Source organism: Streptopelia decaocto (genome assembly GCF_964273445.1).
Source record: "Streptopelia decaocto genome assembly, chromosome: 6".
In the NCBI taxonomy this organism is placed as follows: domain Eukaryota; kingdom Metazoa; phylum Chordata; class Aves; order Columbiformes; family Columbidae; genus Streptopelia; species Streptopelia decaocto.
Window position 1 is genome coordinate 36,991,952 of NC_138660.1, and position 18,755 is coordinate 37,010,706.

An 18,755-nucleotide genomic window follows, 5' to 3' on the forward strand; every position below is an offset into this window, starting at 1 on the left:
CTTGCAAGCACAATGACTTTGTGCCAAGCTTGTAGGCTGTGCTACACAGATACTCAGGCCAGAGAATTTTGCTGGTTCCTCCTGTTAATTTTTACAGTGTGTGACATAACACTTTCATGTCTGAGATTATAGTTTCCAGCTATGATCAGCTTTTGGCTCATTCTCTAAGTTTAGGACCCAGAGTTCCTCCTCTGAACTTTGATTCCTGCTACTGACTTGGACACAAACAAGCAAACCTAGCTGCTGAATATTGGGCTTTGGTTCCTGTCAGCTTTGGTGAGGCACAGAGTGAGAGTTCCAAGTGACTTTACACAAGGTTCCTGTTACGCTGGCACATCTTGTTCATTATCAGTTAGGTCAGTTAAAATTCTGAGTTTTCAGACTGTCCTTTGCTACGGTAGAGGAGAAACTCATTCAAATCTTAACCTGTTGGACTGAAGTCTCTTGCTTCGTGCCTGTATTCACTTAAATGAGACACTCATTTTGAATAAATGTAGTAGCATTTTTGTGTGTTAGTGGTTTGGCATTTGTATTTGATATTGTACAACTGAAGGCAAATTGTTTCCCCTGACTAAATATCACCACTAATGACACAAATTCAAAGCTGTAATTTGTCTATCTCTATCAGGTTTTCTAAGCCTTAGATACTAGTGAGGTACTTAAGTATCTTATATTGTTCTGCAGGGCAGACTCTTTTTTTTTTATTATTTCTTTTTTGGTCCTCTCCGTCTTCTTATTTTCCCTCCCTTCCTTTCCTGGAAGATGCTTTGATGAAGCTGTACGTTTGGTACTATGAAGTTTTAGAAAGTGTGGCCTCTTGATATTGGTTTTATTTGTATGTAACCTTGGAAAGTGAAGTTTTCTTTAGAGATGACAGTCCTTTTGTCAAAAAACTTCACGCTTTTGTTCAATCTGATGTAAATTTTTAATGACACTATCTTCACACACTGGTGAAAAAGCTCTTTTGAGGACATATTGGCTGTTTAATCAATAAACAATAATGCTGATGATAATTTCTGTAGTTATCTGAGATTAGTGAAATGATCGAACAGCAAGGAAAGGTTATAGAATAATGTGAAAAATGTGCTGGCTAGTTCTGACTGAGCTTCTCATTAGCAGAGAGTTGTGAGGAGCTTACTCTGTATTTGCCTGTGCTGGTACACCTCTCTGCAGGGCTGGTAATCCCTCATCCTGAACAGTTGTGGCATTTATACAGAAATTTGAGAACAAATTGCACCTTGTCATCAGAACAAAAGCCAAACTTTGGTTAAACATGGTCCAGTCATGATGTAATCCCTGATTTGTAAATTATATGAAGTTTTCCTTGTAGTACCTGCAGAAAAAATTATCTGAAATGCAATCAACCTTTTAATTAGCAGGATGACCATGAGCCAGCACTGTGCCCTTGTGGCCAAGAAGGCCAGTGGCATCCTGGGGTGTATTAGAAGGGGGGTGGTTAGTAGGTCAAGAGAGGTCCTCCTTCCCCTCTACTCTGCCCTGGTGAGACCACATCTGGAATTTGAGAAGAACCTTCTTCTCAGTGAGGGTGACAGACACTGGAACAGGCTGCCCCGGGAGGTTGTGGAGTCTCCTACTCTGCAGACATTCAAAACCTGCCTGGACGCCTTCCTGTGTAACCTCATCTGGGTGTTCCTGCTCCGACAGGGGGATTGGACTAGATGATCTTTCGAGGTCCCTTATAATCCCTAACATTCTGTGATTATTGCAAACTCTTTCATAAAATCATTTGTCTTAGGCTGCCAATACCTTGCCTGTGGCATAGTCTGTCCATTAGAAACACAGGCCATCAAAGCAATACACCGTGTTACTTGCCTCTTAAAATGCTCTCTTGGATTTTCATTATATGTTCTTATTTTACTTGCTGTTCCATTTTAAATCATAGCTGTCTACTTGTAGTAAACCTTGTGATGTTTAGGTATGTCACTGATATTAAGTAGCACAGATATTTCTTAGAAAGCAGAGAAGCCATAAAGTACCATAACCTGAATGGAAAGAAGAGGTGACAGTGGAAAAGTAGAAGCAAACAAAAGGATGGAGAATGTGTGTTTAATTATTTGTTACCATTTGTTTTGCTCCAGTTAATGCTGTTAAGGTTCAACCAAGTTAGAACCCATGGGCTTGATGTCAGTGTTGCTGAGTATAGTCTTACAGGTTGTGCTGAAGAAACAGTAGGACGTGGCGATCCCTAGTTTTGGCAATATAGCATGTTAATCTGCAGATCAATCTGAAAGTGATGAGAGTTGGACTCAGTGATCCTTGCGGGTCTTTTCCAACTCAGGATATTCTATAATTCTATGATGCTGGGAAGGATGACGATGATATATGGATCCTGTAGGTTGGTTGGCTAGAAGCAGACTCAGGGATGACTTTGTAGACTGGAGGGAGGAGGGCTAATTCTAGGTGTGCAAGTCACCAACGTGGCAGTGGCCAAACTGGTCACTTCTATGTTCTTACTAGGCTTGAGTCAACCATTGGGAAGTTTTCAGTTCATTTCAGTGGGCTCTGTATTGGCAGGCATTGCTTTGTTTGATTGAATAACCTTCCTTAAAGAAAATGTGTAAATTTCAGGAGTAAATTACCTCTTTCCCTGCCACTCATGGTCTGATGTAGGGGGAAAGGAGGGGAAGTAAAAAGGATTCCTGCATTAAAAATGGACAACTAGTTGTTAATATGCATAGTCTCAATCACAGTAAGGATGATAGACAAAGAACAGATTGAAGAGATAATATTCTAGCTTTAAATAGTCCCATCTCCTGTAGATATGTTTTTCCCTCTCTCGTGGTAGCTATGTCCTCTGCATGTAAATGACTTGGATGCAGGCTAAATTCAGTGTCTCACCACTTCAGCTGTGCGTGAACACTCGCTCTCTCTGATTTCCTGATCAACCAGTGGATCAGATTCCAAATTCCAAACATTGGGATGTGTGAGTCATCTTTTAATCAACAGATTTTTAAAGTAAGGGAGTTCCTTTCCTTTCCAGGAACATTCCAGTGGGTAAAAGGCAGTTACTAAGAAAGCAAGCCAAAACCTATAGCTGTAGCAGTTATGTTTGTAAGTATTCTCTCTAGCTAGTTTTATCAACCTTTTTGTGCTCTTCTCACTTAAATAGTTCAAATACATATATCTTGAAGTGGAAGGAGGGGCAATCACTCTCTCTTTATGATGGAGGTAGGAAAATGAAGATGTCTGAGTCTTCTCTAACCTTATTTTCTTGAGCCCTAATGAGCTTCAGAAGCTGTGAGCCCTAAGAGGCATAAAAGGTCAGCAGGATCTGCTGTCTGCTGGACAAGCTGGTACTTAGGTTTGGGGATTTGGTGGTAGGGGGAGAGGAAGGTTTTTGTGACTGAAAGAAGAAGGTATTTTTAAACTGAATCACCATTTTCCTAGATGTTTGGCCTGCTCTGTTGTGGGAGTTGAGCAGCTATTGGAAGAGGACTATTTTTAACATTTGGAAGATTCATAGTTAAGGTAGTATCTGCAATAAATTCTGGAATCTTCTATTATACTGAAATTTGGGAGAAGGAAGAGCTGCTTTACTAAATTATGATTTGCTTTTATGTGGGCTATACTGTACTGTGAAATAATCACAATAAAACAGCTGTTGCAGAGTCTAGGTTACTCTGAGCAGTCTCCTCACCATGGACACAAGCTGTTTTTCTAATCAAGTCACATCTGTGACTATCAAGACGATAGGAAGTTGCTGTGTACATAGACACACACACACACAAAATCATCAGTACAGCTGATAATAGAAGATGAGGATAATATTCACAAAGACTGGTTTCCCTTGGCTTGCTTTCCAGCCAGGGAAGCAGAATAGATTCCTTTGGGTGGCTGTGGTTACAGAAGAGTTGAAGGTGGGTGGGTTTGGAGCTTCTAAGTTTAACTTCTTTGGGTTTTTTTTCTGAATGGTTTCTGCGGAAATGCTGGCAGTGGGATTACAACTAGAATTAAGAGGAGTTGCAAGATGCATCAGAGTTTCTCTCTGCTCCATTTGGCAATATAAGAACTACTGGGAGATGACTGATAAATTACAGACATAAAAGAATTTTTGGGCATATTATCATATAGAAGATGATCCTGTATAAGCCTTGAGTCAGAAGGAGGAACTCGATTTTATGTGAGTTTTTCCACGTAATCGTATAGGATTTTCTAATGATTGATGTAATTTGTGTATGGTGTTTAGACAGAATGCTATCCTTGTAAAATAATAGTGATAAATCCAAAAGTAGCATCAGGCATACTTAGAAATAAATTCCTTATACCCAGCTCTTTATCTACCTTGGATTTTCCTTGATATTTATGAGCACTGGCTGCATTTATTCCCTGCTATGCTCTACAAAGATAAATTCCGCATATTTAGAACTCAAATGAGGAGTAGCTAAAATATATGCTGAAGTTAACAGCATCATGGCCATTACTAGTATTCTAATAAATGTCTCAAATGCTATATTTATGTATACATTTATACCAGTGTGGAATGAAGTGTTACTATGTTGAAGCATTAATATTTTGATTTAGACTTGGAAGGAAAAATTTTTAATAATATATGTGTGTGTGTGTGTATATATATATATATATGTATTGTATGAATGTATGGAATACATGCCCGATATATGGGTGCATATTTCCAAACACATTCTTCTACAAATTCTCCATGCGCTCTAATCTCAACGTAGGTCCAGAAGATACTTCGATACTGCCGCTTGTTAAAAAAAACTCAGCTGAAACCCACGTAAGCTCCACATTCATCACAAACCAAATGATTGGATATGAAAAGAAACTTGAAGACTGGGAGCAGAGTGTGACAGTTCTGTTCTCATCAGTTTATCATGTCCCATTTTGTTTTGATGTTGTGTTTGTGGGCTTTCTTTTATCGTTGTTGTTTGGTTGGTTGGTTGGTTTTGTCCCCTCTGCCAGTGTCTAGTGCTGAACCTTAGTCTGAGTGCTCGCTTGTGTGAAGAGGCCTGTTCACCCTGGTGGGATGGCTCATGGGAGGGTAGATACAGAGCTGGACCAGAAGCGGTCTGACACAAGTTAGAGCTCTCTTTAATTTACAGAGTCTATTCTAACAAGGAGAAACGTGAAGTCACAAAGACTTCAGGAGGAGGGAATCCGGGACAGAATATGAGACTTGGTCCCCAAATACAGTGTTTGAAGGTTCCCTGCTGTGAAATACTCCTGGAGCTTGTGAAGGCAAACACTTGCTGCTCCATATGATTCTAAGATGGAATGGAAAGGAGTCCAGTATTCACAGCCACTTGGACAAAAAAATCTGCTCTGTGCTCCTTAAATCTTATGAATGATTACTCTCAGGAAAGACTGATATTCCAAAAAACAATCAAAGGAGGCAGGTGTAAAAAGAGAGTTCAATGCATTTTCAAAAGATGATTTGTGAAGTAAAGTAAAAATGAAGGACATGGTGTAGAGAAACCTTCCTCCGGCTCCTTAAAGGTAGGCAAACCACCTGTGCAGTCCTACCGGCAAAATTTTGCTTAGTTGTGTGTGGTTTTGGAGAGTTTGTGTGTTCATATGCTCAATTTCTGTGAACACTTAACTGGAGCTTAAGTAATTTACAAGCATTTTCCAGTGGAATGTGGAAAGTGTTTAAAAAAATGCAGAAAGAAGAGTACAGGATTCAAACAGGTTTCATCCTAATGGTTATTTTAAATACTCCTGAACATTCCTTCCCGTTCTCTATTCTTTACAGTTTGATTTGTCACCCAACTGAAGTGAATTTCCCTCCAGCTCCTGGACCAAATACTGGGTACCAAAACTTCTAGAGAGCAAACTATTGAATGTCTAATTCATCATGAATACATGTCCTCAGAGATCAGATTTTTTTTTCCAAACTCTGAATCATACACCGGTCTACATAATTGTTTGTTAAATGTAAAGAAAAAAACCAGCATGCATTAGGCTGAATCAAGCTGCCACCTGAAGTGTTAATAAATTCCTATTAATACTGCCTGCAGTGTTCACTCATCTGTACAGTCACTGGTGCAGCAAAGCAGAGGGCAGGTTTAAATAATTTCTGAGCCATTTAGGCTCAATTTCAGCTTTCTGCTTGAGAAGATGTACAGGAGGCAGGGTGAAGGTAACTGGCCTGTCATTGTCTGCTAAAACATATAATAGAAAACAAAATATAGCAATTAAGCAAATGTTACAAAAATCTGCCCTGAACACCTGTTGCAGAGTGGAGGAGGAATGTTCCTGCTCAGTTTCAATAGCCACTTTTATACTACAATTTGTATTCTCTATGTGCCGCAGCTCCCATTGAGTGTTTTGGCTACCTACTGATATAATATGGGCACTACTTTGTATTTCTCCAGCTTCTCAAGTGGTGTGATGTGCTCTGCCTCAGACTGTGCTGCTCTGTGGTACTTTTGAATTTGACTGTTAATGGATAAAAAGCAGGGCTGCCACACAAAGTAGTCTGTCAGCATATAATGTCAAACAGGAAAACACACTGTTTGAGAAAACCATGTTTTCTTATTTGTAATTTCACGTACACAGACATAACGTAGAGCCAGTTGACTGCAACTGATTACAGGGAAGCAGGCTGGGTTTATTGCTTCTAATAGGAATGCTTTATGCAGAGAGAAACTCTTTGAGCTAATGTTGATAGTTTTAGTTTCAGAGCAGTCCATCAGTGCCCATGGTCATTACAGGTCTAGTTTTCTTTATTTTCAAGCAAAGTTTTCTTCCAAAGAAAATGAGAAATATGACAAGTGTATAAAGAGGATTGTTCTTTTACTTGATGAACTGGCTTCACCTGTGAGTCCAATCTAGGGGATTTAACTGGCTTTCTGTCACAGATAAATCAATCTGCATTATATGGGGTCTGACTTGGCATATTTTACAAGGAACATTAATCTGCTTACTTAAAGCACAAGCCTTAAAACAAAGTCACTGTGCAAGTTCTTAACAATAGCATTCATTTTTTTATGTTGTGGCAGAAGAGAAGAATCTCGGACTAAAAATACCAGGGTGCAAGAGATGTCAGATGGGTTTTTAGGGGAGAGAAGCCCATGAAAAGCCTCCATATTTGTACTGTAATCCCAGAAATTTCAGTGTTTATTCCCAGTCAACTGTATTAACAGGGAGTTAAAATTGCGAGTTCTTTGTAATTTATGGTGAAAACATAACAGAAATGTGGTTGTTGTCCTAAATTATGCAGTTCAGATTTAAAACTAGTTTTAAAGAAATCCATTATGGGTGCTTAATGACAATAAAGATGTCATAAATTTATAATCAATATGTATTAATGTCTAGAATGCTAAGTTTTATTCATTTTCAAAGCTATATTAAATATTTATTTTGCTGAGTGAAATGCAAAATTCTACCTTTTTTTTAAAAAAAAAGAGGCATGAGTAGGACACTTTTACAATTTAAAGAACATACATAATATAGCTGTTTGCATCTTGTTGGTATTTTGTTTTCAATAAATGCCATGATCACCAAAATACATGCAAACCGTGAGTAAATTATGTTGCTACATTAAACATTTTGATGTATCCTAACAGCACAGTTGCTCTCAAGAGCACATCTTGGTTAGTGGTACACCAGATTGGAAAGGGTATGTGTACAATGTCCAGTAGAGACCTCAAGTCTCTGTTCTGCATGTTCTCATTTCGCAAAGTCAGTGCAAAAACCTTGATCTTACGGATAACTTGATTATAGTGGTCTAGAAATGTCTTTAAATCCTTGCTTGAGGAAGGCTTCCACATAGGAACCAGTGTGGGTAAGGGACAGTTTTGGCTATAGATCCCTGTTTGTCAGCTTTAGCCTTGTCCGAATGAAAACTGTGTTTGAGGTTAAACTGCTGAGTAGACCTAAATACAGACTGCAACATTGTTGAAGAGTTGTGGCTAGAACTACCTGCCACCAGAGTTTAACTGCAGCTAGGTGACAGTACAATGGAATGCAGCTTGCCCTGATCTGGATTAAATGTGGAATTGGTAGTAATCGTGAGATCAGCTGTGAACTAAAATTTGTGTTTGTGCATGAAAAAAACTCCTAATCTGTACACAAATGGTGACATTTGCCGGTGTTCAAGCATGCCCAGATTAGGTGGGGAAAGGGAGCCTTTTTTCTTGAAAAAGAAAAACATAAAGCAAAGTCTGTCTTAAAGTGAATAATATAAGATTAATTCTTCCCAGCCCAGGGAGCGCTGCTTGGTGAACACCAGGCACTGTGGAAGTTGTGGTTGTAGAGCTCTGCCAGGGGAGTGCTGCACAGCAGAGAGAAGCTGTTAAAACATACACAAATTTGCTTCCCAGTCTGGTTGTTTATCTTGTGTACTTTTAATACCAAGTTTATCATTCCAGGATTAGTAGAATCCATTAGATTTCTAAAAGTACAGCTTCAAAGGTGGCTGAACTCCCCACTGACAGAAGGGGTGAGGAATGCAGTATGAATCATCCATCAGGAAAAAACAATGCAGGAAAAACAGTGACCACTTAGCAAATACTCAAAGTTATTGGAAATATAGGTGAAACTCGAAGGTGGGGAAGGTTGAGGCAGGAACTTAAAGCCCTCTAACAGCTCAGCTTCAAAGCTCAGTTTATTTTCATATCATGTTAGGTGGGTTAATGCCCAAGATAGAAAAAACAGGTGTTCTTTCTCAACTTTACTCCATGGACCACAATCCTATTTCCTTTCTCCCTTCTGCTGTGCTCTCCAGTCAAGAGTACGAGACCATGTACTCATCTAAATCAGTAATTAGGCTTTAATACCTGCTCTCAAAGCACTGTGGGAATGGCAGATGTTTTGATGTTTTGGACGGATGGACCGATACGAGCCCCCCTGTTGCGCATCCTTGTCCATCTTGGAATACTAACTTTGAAATTTTTGTCTCAATTTTGGTGTGTGGGAGTGCGTATTACATGATTTTAAATATGAAAACACAGTACACATTTTAAAAGAAATATATATTATTCATTTCTCCTGAGGGAATACTAGAATCTTACTTTCAACTTTTAGCCACAGATACACAGTTTCCAGTTTAAAGGCAGGATTTTTCACATGTTGTGATATTTTCCCTCCCACTGCCTCCCCTGCTGCCGCCTTTTCCAATCATTAATTGGGCGTTCTGTCCTCAGCTGAAGGGGGATAGCAAATTAATTATATGGGGTTGAATTATGATTCATATTTCTTGGAATGCTGAGCCTCTTTTGATGAGCATGAAAGTCCAGAAACAGCTAGCAGAGATTGTTTTTGTCCTTTCGGGTAGATTTTCAGTATGTAAAGGAAAGCAGCAGAGTGTCAGGAGTTTCCTGTTGGGGAGTTCGTGGTGGAGCTGAGATGTGAGCTGGGATTGACTTTTGGCTGCCCATTATTTATGCTGGCCAGGCAGGTCTGATGTGGAACTAACTCTCTTTGCTTGGCTTTAGCCTTCCTGAGCCCTAACAGAAATGGAGTCTCCATGCTTTTAAAAACGGCTTTAACAAAATAGAGATTTTATAGTGAAATTTTTGTCTCTGCATCAACGTTGCTCCATTAGCTTTCATGGAATTAGGTTTAAGCGGGGAGTAGTCTCAGGTGAGAAAAGGTAGCAAATTGCATTTGCAGAGGTGGTTGTGGGACAGTAACGCACTGTATCATGGTTTAGTGGTGGACTTGGCAGTGCTAGGTTATTGGCTGGACTTGATGATCTTAAACGTCTTTTTCCAACCTAAACAATTCTATGGTTCTATGGATTAAGCCTGTAATGCCACTAGAGATAAGGAGATATATGTGCCCAGCTGTGTGTGAAGTTGAACTGTTGTTTAGGTGCACATCCAAAAAATGGATTTGATTTATAAAAAAACCAAAACGGTAGAAAGGTTTTATATCTTCAATGCAGCATTGCTGATGAGTGCCACCTTGCAGTGATCCATGTTAAACAGACTTAATGATGTAGAGGAAAGGTAAATAGCACATTAATGAAATTCAGCAGGGTATTAAATATAAAACACTGCAAATGTGAAAATAGTAGAGAAATGATACATGATACTTGAAGATGCTAGTAAAGTAGATAGAAAAGCAAAGTCAGCCTAACAAAGATAAGTAAAAATAAGCCAAATGCAGTAGGTGACACCCGGAAAAGTGGGCTTAGAAAATAATTTTTCTGTGTTTGGAAACAACAGTGAACTGCACTGATGATACCAGAAAGCACTGAAGGCAGTGATTTGTCATTTGGTATTGTAGCAAATAAAACATGTAATTGTTGACTTTGAGGCTTAGCTCAGTAGCAGAGCGAGGAGAAGCCATATGGTACACAGTCGCATCCGTTTAGGTCTGTGACGTTTGTGTCTGTCGTGACTTTTTTTCCAAGGATAGTGGACTTAATAGTGAAGGAAGCTGAGCACCATTTGAGTTCAAAATAAAACTTCTTTTGCATTACAGTTATTTGCTTAGCATTTAAATATGGTTTTTTACCTCACATATTATATTATTCCTCTTACACTCCCTTTTTAAGCTTGCTTAACAGTGTGTTTAGGTGGTACCTCCTTAAAATTCAGATATAATATGCAATTAGGTCGTATTTCACATTAATGACTAAATGGTTGTTTGGTGAAGTTTTCGAAAACTACTTAATATTTTTCAATTCATTACTAAACATAATAAGAACTTTCTTTTAAAGTCAATGAGAGTTGACGCAATGCATCATAAAGATTCGTTTTGAACCCCTGTACTCTACAACAATAAAAGGGCTGCAAGGAATTCATAACTTCATTTTATTTTCTTCACTAGTCATTATGTTTCCTTTGGAACCACTTCCTTATTATGGTCTATCATGCAAACATGGTTTGGACCATTTTTAGTGTTCACCGTACCATAAAACTCTAATTATTTATTTTGACAGCTGTTATGATAGTTATTTAGTAGGCACTTTAAAGCTGAGAGATCTCCTGCCTGTTTTGTCAGTCTGTAGTTTGGTGGTGTTTGTTAAAAATTACATGATTGTTCATATGGCATAAAAAAACCCAATTCCTCTCCTGAAGAACATTAGTCAGTAGTAGCTCCACAGAAGTCTTCTGATGTTCAGTGTTTGTTGCAATTGCCTATTAAAGTTTCTTGCATCAGCATCATGGAAAGTGCATGCAAATAAAGAGGTGTGCTGTTTGGGGTGAATATGCCAGGTCCTTTAATCTGAGCTCTGCACTCAAAATCAGTAGAGTAACCAATGGGATTAGAAAGGGGACTGTGCCTAAAGGCCTAACTAGAGGAAGGAGGAGTGTCTCTGCCTGAGGAGTAGGTGGTGCTGGAATTGGAGCATCATTATCCATTTCACAGCCAGTCAACATTCAGCTTCCTTTATCTTCAGGCTTATGGTTTCCACAGTGTTGTGTAGTGTCAATGTGTTTTTTTCCCTCAGCAAACGTGAAAGTGTTTCTTTGAACACTGTGCTTTAATAACTAGATGTGGGAGTATGAGGACCGTTCAGAGATGCACTTCAAAACAGTACTCAGTGGTAACATAGGCACATCTTAATATACCAAACCAGGTTAGATGGCACTACTTTCCACTGCTCAGCTTTATGGTAGGGCATAAAAAGAAGAATAAAGGGACAGATAAATCAATTTACTGTTTTTGTGGGAGACTCCTTTAAGTTTTCAATAGGTGTGTGCTTTTTATTAATAGGCCATAATGTATCTTCTGTCATCATTCAGACATAACTGAAGAAGGCTGTTAAAGCATAGCAGTGATATTTCCACAATCTTGACAATAGTTAACCTATTTACTGTAGTCACCAAGAAGTTGTTCTGGCACCATTTATACTCTGCAGTTGTCCTGTTGTCTCTTTCTACCTATCTTTTCAGATATTGTTGGAGGGATGTTAAACATTGTGCGTTTATGCTAGTAAGTTGTCGGTATTCTGTGAAAATGCCTAATTTAAGGTTTTGGTTTGGAGGTTGCTACCCACCCTTTAGACATGGAGCAGGGAGAGAGAAAGAAAACTGAGTCAGAGCACCTATCACTTGGACTTTTTCACCCGAGGGTGCTTGCTTCTCTCCAGTGACTGTGGACGTTCTCCAAATATGGGCAACTAAGTCAGGGTGACTCTCTGAGACTGTCTTTTTGTTTTGTACTTGTATAATATCTACCATGATGCCAGCCTACTACTTCTTATTACTATGGAAAAACAAGTTAGTAATTGTAGCTCATGCTGCTCAAGATCCTGGAAGGCTGAGAGGAGTTACAGGAGTAGTGGGGGACAACAGGTCTGTGCAAAGGCTGAGTCTCACTTGGCATTGTTCACAAGAGCTGTTGGGCTCCAACACACCAGTCTTTTGGTCTGGGATTTGGCTGTGCTGAAGAGCCACAGAAAAACCAGGTGAGTGCAGCCATAAACCCAACCAAAATATTTGTGTGTAATAGTAATGAACCAGGAGTTCCCAGAAGGTGTGTGGTTCTAGTCATGAATTATGTTGTTCTTAGATAAGTATCCTCCACTTGAAGAAGGTGTTATGAGTATGATGCCTCCATTTTTGTCTGTGAAACACCACGTTTGAAGTTGCCTCTTACTTCCTCCATAGTCAGTAAGACATGTCATATTGGTAGTTTGGGAATGTTTCATTAGTTTGTTTTCCCCTAAATGCACAGCCCATGAGTTAATCTAGATGTAGCCAATAAATAAACATAGTTAAAGCTCTTGAAGGAAAACTGCAGATACCTGTATCCTCATTTTGCCATTGCAGATTTGCATTTGCCATCAAAGTGCATGTTGTGTCTCCTTGTCCACACAACTCCTCACATGTGCATGGTGGTTTGGAAAAAAGTAGAATTGGTATATTGGTTAAAAACAGGAAAAGTCATACCATAAGTTAATGTGTTTTGCCTGACTTCCCATTAGGACTGACTTAGAAATTGTGATCGTGAGACAGTTAATAAGCTTTGCAAGTGATTGTGTTATATGTACCCAACCATTCTTTGGTCTCTCTCTCTCTACTTAAAAATAAAGTCTCTGATTCTGATTGCTAGAACTCCTCTGATTGCTGCGGGAGTTATTGGTGGCCTCTTCATCATTGTCATTGTGGGCCTGACGTTTGCTGTGTATGTCCGGCGCAAAAGCATTAAAAAGAAGAGAGCATTGCGAAGATTCCTGGAGACTGAGGTGAGCGTGCTTGTCACAGAATATTTGAAAATACATGCAGAGGTATTCTGCTTTTCTGTTCAAGATGTTCAGGTCTTCATTTACCAGGGAGGTCTGCAGAAATCCTTTTGCTAACTTCTGCAGGACTGAACTGATGGAATGAATGAAGTTATTTCAAGATGTTAGTTTTCTGTACATATACAGATTCATGGCTTTTGAAGACCAAAAAAGATCCATGTGATCACAAAGTCTTGTTCCACCAGATTTTTGAACTCCCATCCTGCTCTTAATTTAACTTCTATCCCAGTTCATCAGTATATTTAGCAGCTCTCATGCTTAAATGTTACAGGTTTTCATCCAGTGCACACTGAGGTCAACTTTTAAGACTGAAGTAAGTTCAGCAAGCTCTGATGCAAACTTGAGAATGTTTAAATGCAGAGATTGTCGCTTACTGTTCTTCCCAGTGCCTGTATTGCCTTTGTGGTCTAGATTTTGTCAAAGTTTGTAGTCACAATCATGATGTATTTTATTAAGCTAAGATACTTCCCAGAGCCTTACCAAATGAGGTTCATGGTTCTACTGGCAAAAAATATGTACTGGAACTATAGGATGGTGTGCTGTGCCCACTTGGTTCTGCTCTTTGTAATGCCAGTGATGAAGGGGACAATCTAGGAAGTCTATTTAAACATAACACTAAATCTTTGTTAGCTACAGCAAAGGTGATTACTACCATCTCCTCAATCCTATCTTTGAGACACTTTGCAAGTGATGATAATTTTAAATTAGGGTTCCCCTTGTAAGATGATGAAGCTTGGAAATATTGTTAGATAGGGATTCTTTGATATTGTTGTTTCTGTTCTGTTCCAAGGGTCCTGCTCCCGCCCATCTCTACTGTAGAGCCTGGGAGCAAATGATACGTGCATCCCCCTTCTGTTCTGCCTGAGTATTTGTGTGCCTGGCTAGAGTTTCTGTTGCTTCTTATATATTGTTTAGTTGTATAGAAAGTTTAATAATACTCACTGCCTTTAGATATGCAAATCTTGCCATTGTGTCAGCCTTTACTTAAGCGCAAATGATTTTAAGCAGGTAGTTTTCACTGGATTTGAGTAGTATTGGCTTCTGAAGTCCAGGTCTTATTGTCCATTTGGTCAGAGGGAGAGGCTGTGGTTGACAGCAGTTCCTGGTGGGCAAAGGACTTCTATAGAATATGTGGTGAAGCTGTTGTCTTGGCTGAAGGTTACTGAAGGTTAAATCAGGAGCATCCTGAGGTAGACACACAAGTGGCTATAGCTTCAGCTAAAGTCTATAGTTCTAGTTGGAGGCAGTGACAGACCTGTTCTTTCTGTAGATCATCCTTGGTAAAACTCTACCAGCATTTATTTAGACACCCTGAATGCTTCTCCCTGACATACCTGTGTTGGTGGATTGTGGCACAGAAGCTGTTTTTACCCTTCACAAAAACACAGAGGTGTACTGCCAGGCTGTCTACCTTTCTTTTACACTAAATCTTCTTTCTTTCACCATGTAAGCACTGGGTATCTAAAGTGGGAAGGAGAAAAGAGAAACCCCTCTAAAAAAAGTACAGCTCGCAAATTATTTCTGTGATAACCTGACCTGTTGCTGTTTGGTTTTGTTATGTTTTCTTACTCTCATAACTTCCAGATACTGGTATTTTTTACCTGAACCAGAGTAGTCTGGTCAACTAACTGAGTAGTTCAAAGAGCCACTGAAGTCGTTCTCAAACTGCAGAGCTTCATGCGTTTAGCCTTGTAAACAGACAACTTCGAAATACTGCTGTGGTTTCAAACCAATTTGAGTAGTAGCAGCCCTGAATTATTTTCTTTATCCTGTAAAGGAACAGACTATTTTTCATTGTTTAGAGTATTGTCCTTTTCATGGATTTTTAATTTATTTTTGAAAAAGCATTGTTTTTTCTGGCAGAGATGGTATAACATTGAGATCTGAGAGCATTTTTAATTGAATGTTCCATTTTGGCTCATTTACAAAGTTTCTTGGGACATCTTGAGCAAATTGTTTAATTTTGCCTTTTTTTGCAGTAAATTAGTGGCTGTTCTAAATTAGTGATCTGCTGTAAGATGTTTTCTCCTTAAAGCTGTCCTCTTGTGTGGTATAACAGAAGTTCATAAGACAGTCCATTCCCCAAATCAGAATAAGAATGTGATGAGCCATTAAGTCAGGGCTATTAAAAAGAAATATGGCGAAGTTAAAAGGCACTGAAATGGGCAAAAATAGAATGTGGTGCACTGATAATAAATGCTGTATTTCTGTCATGCAGAAAATATTTATACTGCCTCCATTAGCAAAAGTCCTTGGGTGTGTTATTGTGACACCAATTCAATTTCCAGTTCGTAACTCCATCGTGCAATTCCTAGTGGAAATTACGACAGGTTGAGTGAGGATGTTCTTTATTAGATCTCTTGCTCATTTGCTTTTGAATGTGAGAAATCCCTCCACAGGTTGGCAGGTCAATGGTCAATAGACCCCACCCCACCACTGTCTTACAGTGGTTTTCAGTGTAAACTTCTGATGGTTCTTCACATTTTCAAATAGTTAAGGCTCTTGGATTTTCCTTCATAGCTTGTGGAACCCTTGACTCCAAGTGGCACAGCACCCAACCAAGCACAACTTCGTATCCTGAAGGAAACTGAGCTGAAGAGAGTCAAGGTTCTTGGCTCTGGAGCCTTTGGAACTGTGTACAAGGTAAGTGTCTTCAATCTACAGGAACAAGTCCCCTCACTTAACTTTTGAAACGTAAAGTTCTGCATTGCGACAAAGTGTCCCATAATATGGATGGGTTCATGAGCCCAGCGTGTCTGGGAAAGTCATTGGATGGTGGAACTGTGGGGAAGGAGCACATCTTCAGAATAGAACATTAACTTCATTTTTAATCAGATGGGCAGATATTATTTCTTGGTAAAAAAAAGCAGTGTCAGCCACAAGCATCCTTGCACACAGGACGACTACACAAACTGGGCTGTCTTGATATTGAAATGCAATATCAAAATTTGTCATCTGTTCTTACACAATGGCTTTAAAGTATGATTTTGAAAAGCTAGATAAACTTTCATTTCACAGGTATCATATGGGTCTTGGAATAATAATAATATAATGTAAAACATTAGTCATTAACTAAACAGTAAAACTTTTTATTTCTTCCATTTGAAAAGATAGATGAGTTATGTCAATGCACGCTTTGACAATGAGGATGCAAGAGCAGAACCCACAAGGCAAAACATACTTCATTTAAAGATCTTTTTCTTTTAAGGTCTGTTGGTCATGTCCAATTCTGAAAGGCATGAAGTAGGGCTTAGTGAGCAAGTCAGACCAATCGCCCTACCCTTTGGGAGCAACACAAACCTGCCAAATGGAGTTTGCAGGTCAGAGCAGTAGAGGAGGACAGATACTGCATCTGTCTTCAGACTGGGGAGAACCTGGAGGAAATACAGACCAGGTCACTACAGCTACAAGGTCATGGGAATACATTTTTGAATAAACAGTTTGCATATGCTTAGACTATGGTAAAGTGATAGAGATGGTTGCCAGGAGGTTGCCAAGAACATAGCACTAGTCACGAAGGATGGCAAAATAGCCCAAGAGACACACAGTTTGTGATTTTTAAATTTAAAATTTACCTTTTTGCCACCTCAGCTTTTAATTCTCAGATAACATGAAGTAGTTTTGTGGTGTCTTTATTATTTTATAATTTGTGTATTCTCAATTCTGAGGTTTGTAACTGAACTGCATAATGTGACAAATATATCAAAAAGAACTGTAACTCTGAATGAAGTTTCTATGATTGTTGGTTTATGTCACTTTTTTTTTGTAATCTTTTCTAGGGCATTTGGGTCCCTGAAGGAGAAACTGTAAAGATTCCTGTGGCCATTAAGATTCTTAATGAGACCACTGGTCCAAAAGCCAATGTGGAGTTTATGGATGTAAGTAAGAGATGATCAGCATCTCTGAGTCTTGAGTGGGGCTGTCTTTCTGTAGTCCACAGAGATTGTGAAGAGGAATTTCTGCCAGTTTTATTTCCTTATATTTAAATAGTAGAAGGAAGCTTGTACACAAGACTGATCTTTTGCTCATGTTCAGCAAGGGCTACAATATCATGTCCCTAGAAAAACTCAGCAGTTGAGATTTTGTGTGTAGGGCATTTCCCACCTTCTCTTACTCTTTGACAAGCTGTCTCAGTGTTAATGCATTTCTGTAGCATTCACTACTGCAGCAATGTTCAAGCAAACAAAACCAACCAACCGAAAAACAAAAACCAAAGTTATACCTCAGCTGCAAGTAGGTCAGTGCCCCTTCTCTGAAGCTGTAGAGCTGGGCAGATCTGTATGAGGCAATGCTCTGCCCTGTTCAGTTTATTACACGTAGATTGTTCCAGAACTGTAAGTACCTGCACTAGCAGGGTAAAGTCAGTGCCGTGGTAATGAGGGGCAGTGCAAGTATCATGGACCTGAAGATACCTGGAGTTCTTACAAGTGATCTTCCCATCAGTAGAAGGCTGAAACTGCTCTGTCTTGTGTGCCAGGTATTTTACCTTTCCATGGTAGAGAAGCTAGAGACAAGAGGAGGAGTTGCAGGGGAGCATTTTACCATGTATGCAAGTCTCCACTGGTGCAGAACTTGGGAACAGAAATTTAGCCTCAGCTCTCTCCTGCTTCAGTGTTCCTGAGAACTAAGCACTGGGAGTCTGGAAGCTGTCAGCTGCAGTAAAGCATAACAGGGAGGGGAAAGAAAATTCAAATATGCTGGATTTTAAAAGCCTTTTTGTTTTACTAATCTGAAATATTGTTAGTAAGAGGTCAAGATTATAATTTTCATGAATGTTTTATATTCACAGGGACTATGCGCTCTTTTTAGCTCTATATCAAGATCAAGCTTCATTGACACTGTGAATGTGTATGTCTTATTCAGTGACTTTTTTGACAAATCATATAAATTTGCACTTTTTGTAAATCCCTCTTGTGAACTTAAAAATTACATAGGACATAGTCTTGAAGATCTGTTCAGTGTATAGGCTTAATTTGCTTAGCATTAATGAGACTATAAACCACAAGGAGAATGTACTCCTGTTGCATGGTCTATTCTTCATCTAGAAATGAATAGAAATGTACACTTATGGATTTAGCTATTTCAGACAAATTATCATATGTCAGTTCTTAAGCAATTGAACAAAGGCTGCAGAGATGAACGGATTTCCTGGGCTTTTTACAGAGCACTGCACATTTATGTTGATGACATTCAGTAATCATTGTGCATGAAAAAAAAAAGCCTTTTCATTTTGGCCCTGTTCAAAAAGAATGAATTGCATTAAAGGAATGAAGAGTATTAGTATTAGAAGTTTGTTAAATGGACAAAGTAGTGGTCAAGAGTATTGTTGACAGTGAGCTCCAGAAAGAGGAGAGCTGGTGTTCCGCACCCTTTTGAAGTGACTGTGCAGGGAGCACAAGGGCGCTGAAAGGGATCTGTGCTTCATATCTGATGCCAGCAGTCGGTGATACAGATTTCAGCCTCAAGATAAGAGAATTATCACTGTATGAAAGTGGAACTGAGCAACTTGCACCAGTTGAGGATCTGACCCTTTATCTGACAGAGAAATAATAGTAATATCTCCTCCTTTGATATT

The 18,755-nt window shown here is 39.1% G+C and overlaps 1 protein-coding gene across 4 annotated transcripts in view; it reads left to right on the forward strand.

The window, feature by feature from the left end:
* ERBB4 (erb-b2 receptor tyrosine kinase 4) overlaps nucleotides 1-18,755 on the forward strand; it is a gene marked incomplete at its 3' end in the record, with an annotated part of 614,339 nt that overhangs the window by 486,085 nt on the left and 109,499 nt on the right. For all 4 annotated transcript variants that reach the window (XM_082056775.1, XM_082056772.1, XM_082056773.1 and 1 more), the window contains 3 exons: nucleotides 12,991-13,123; nucleotides 15,701-15,823; nucleotides 16,960-17,058. In XM_082056775.1, coding sequence (XP_081912901.1) covers nucleotides 12,991-13,123; nucleotides 15,701-15,823; nucleotides 16,960-17,058 — 355 coding nt within the window. The remainder of the gene's footprint in view (nucleotides 1-12,990; nucleotides 13,124-15,700; nucleotides 15,824-16,959; nucleotides 17,059-18,755) is intronic.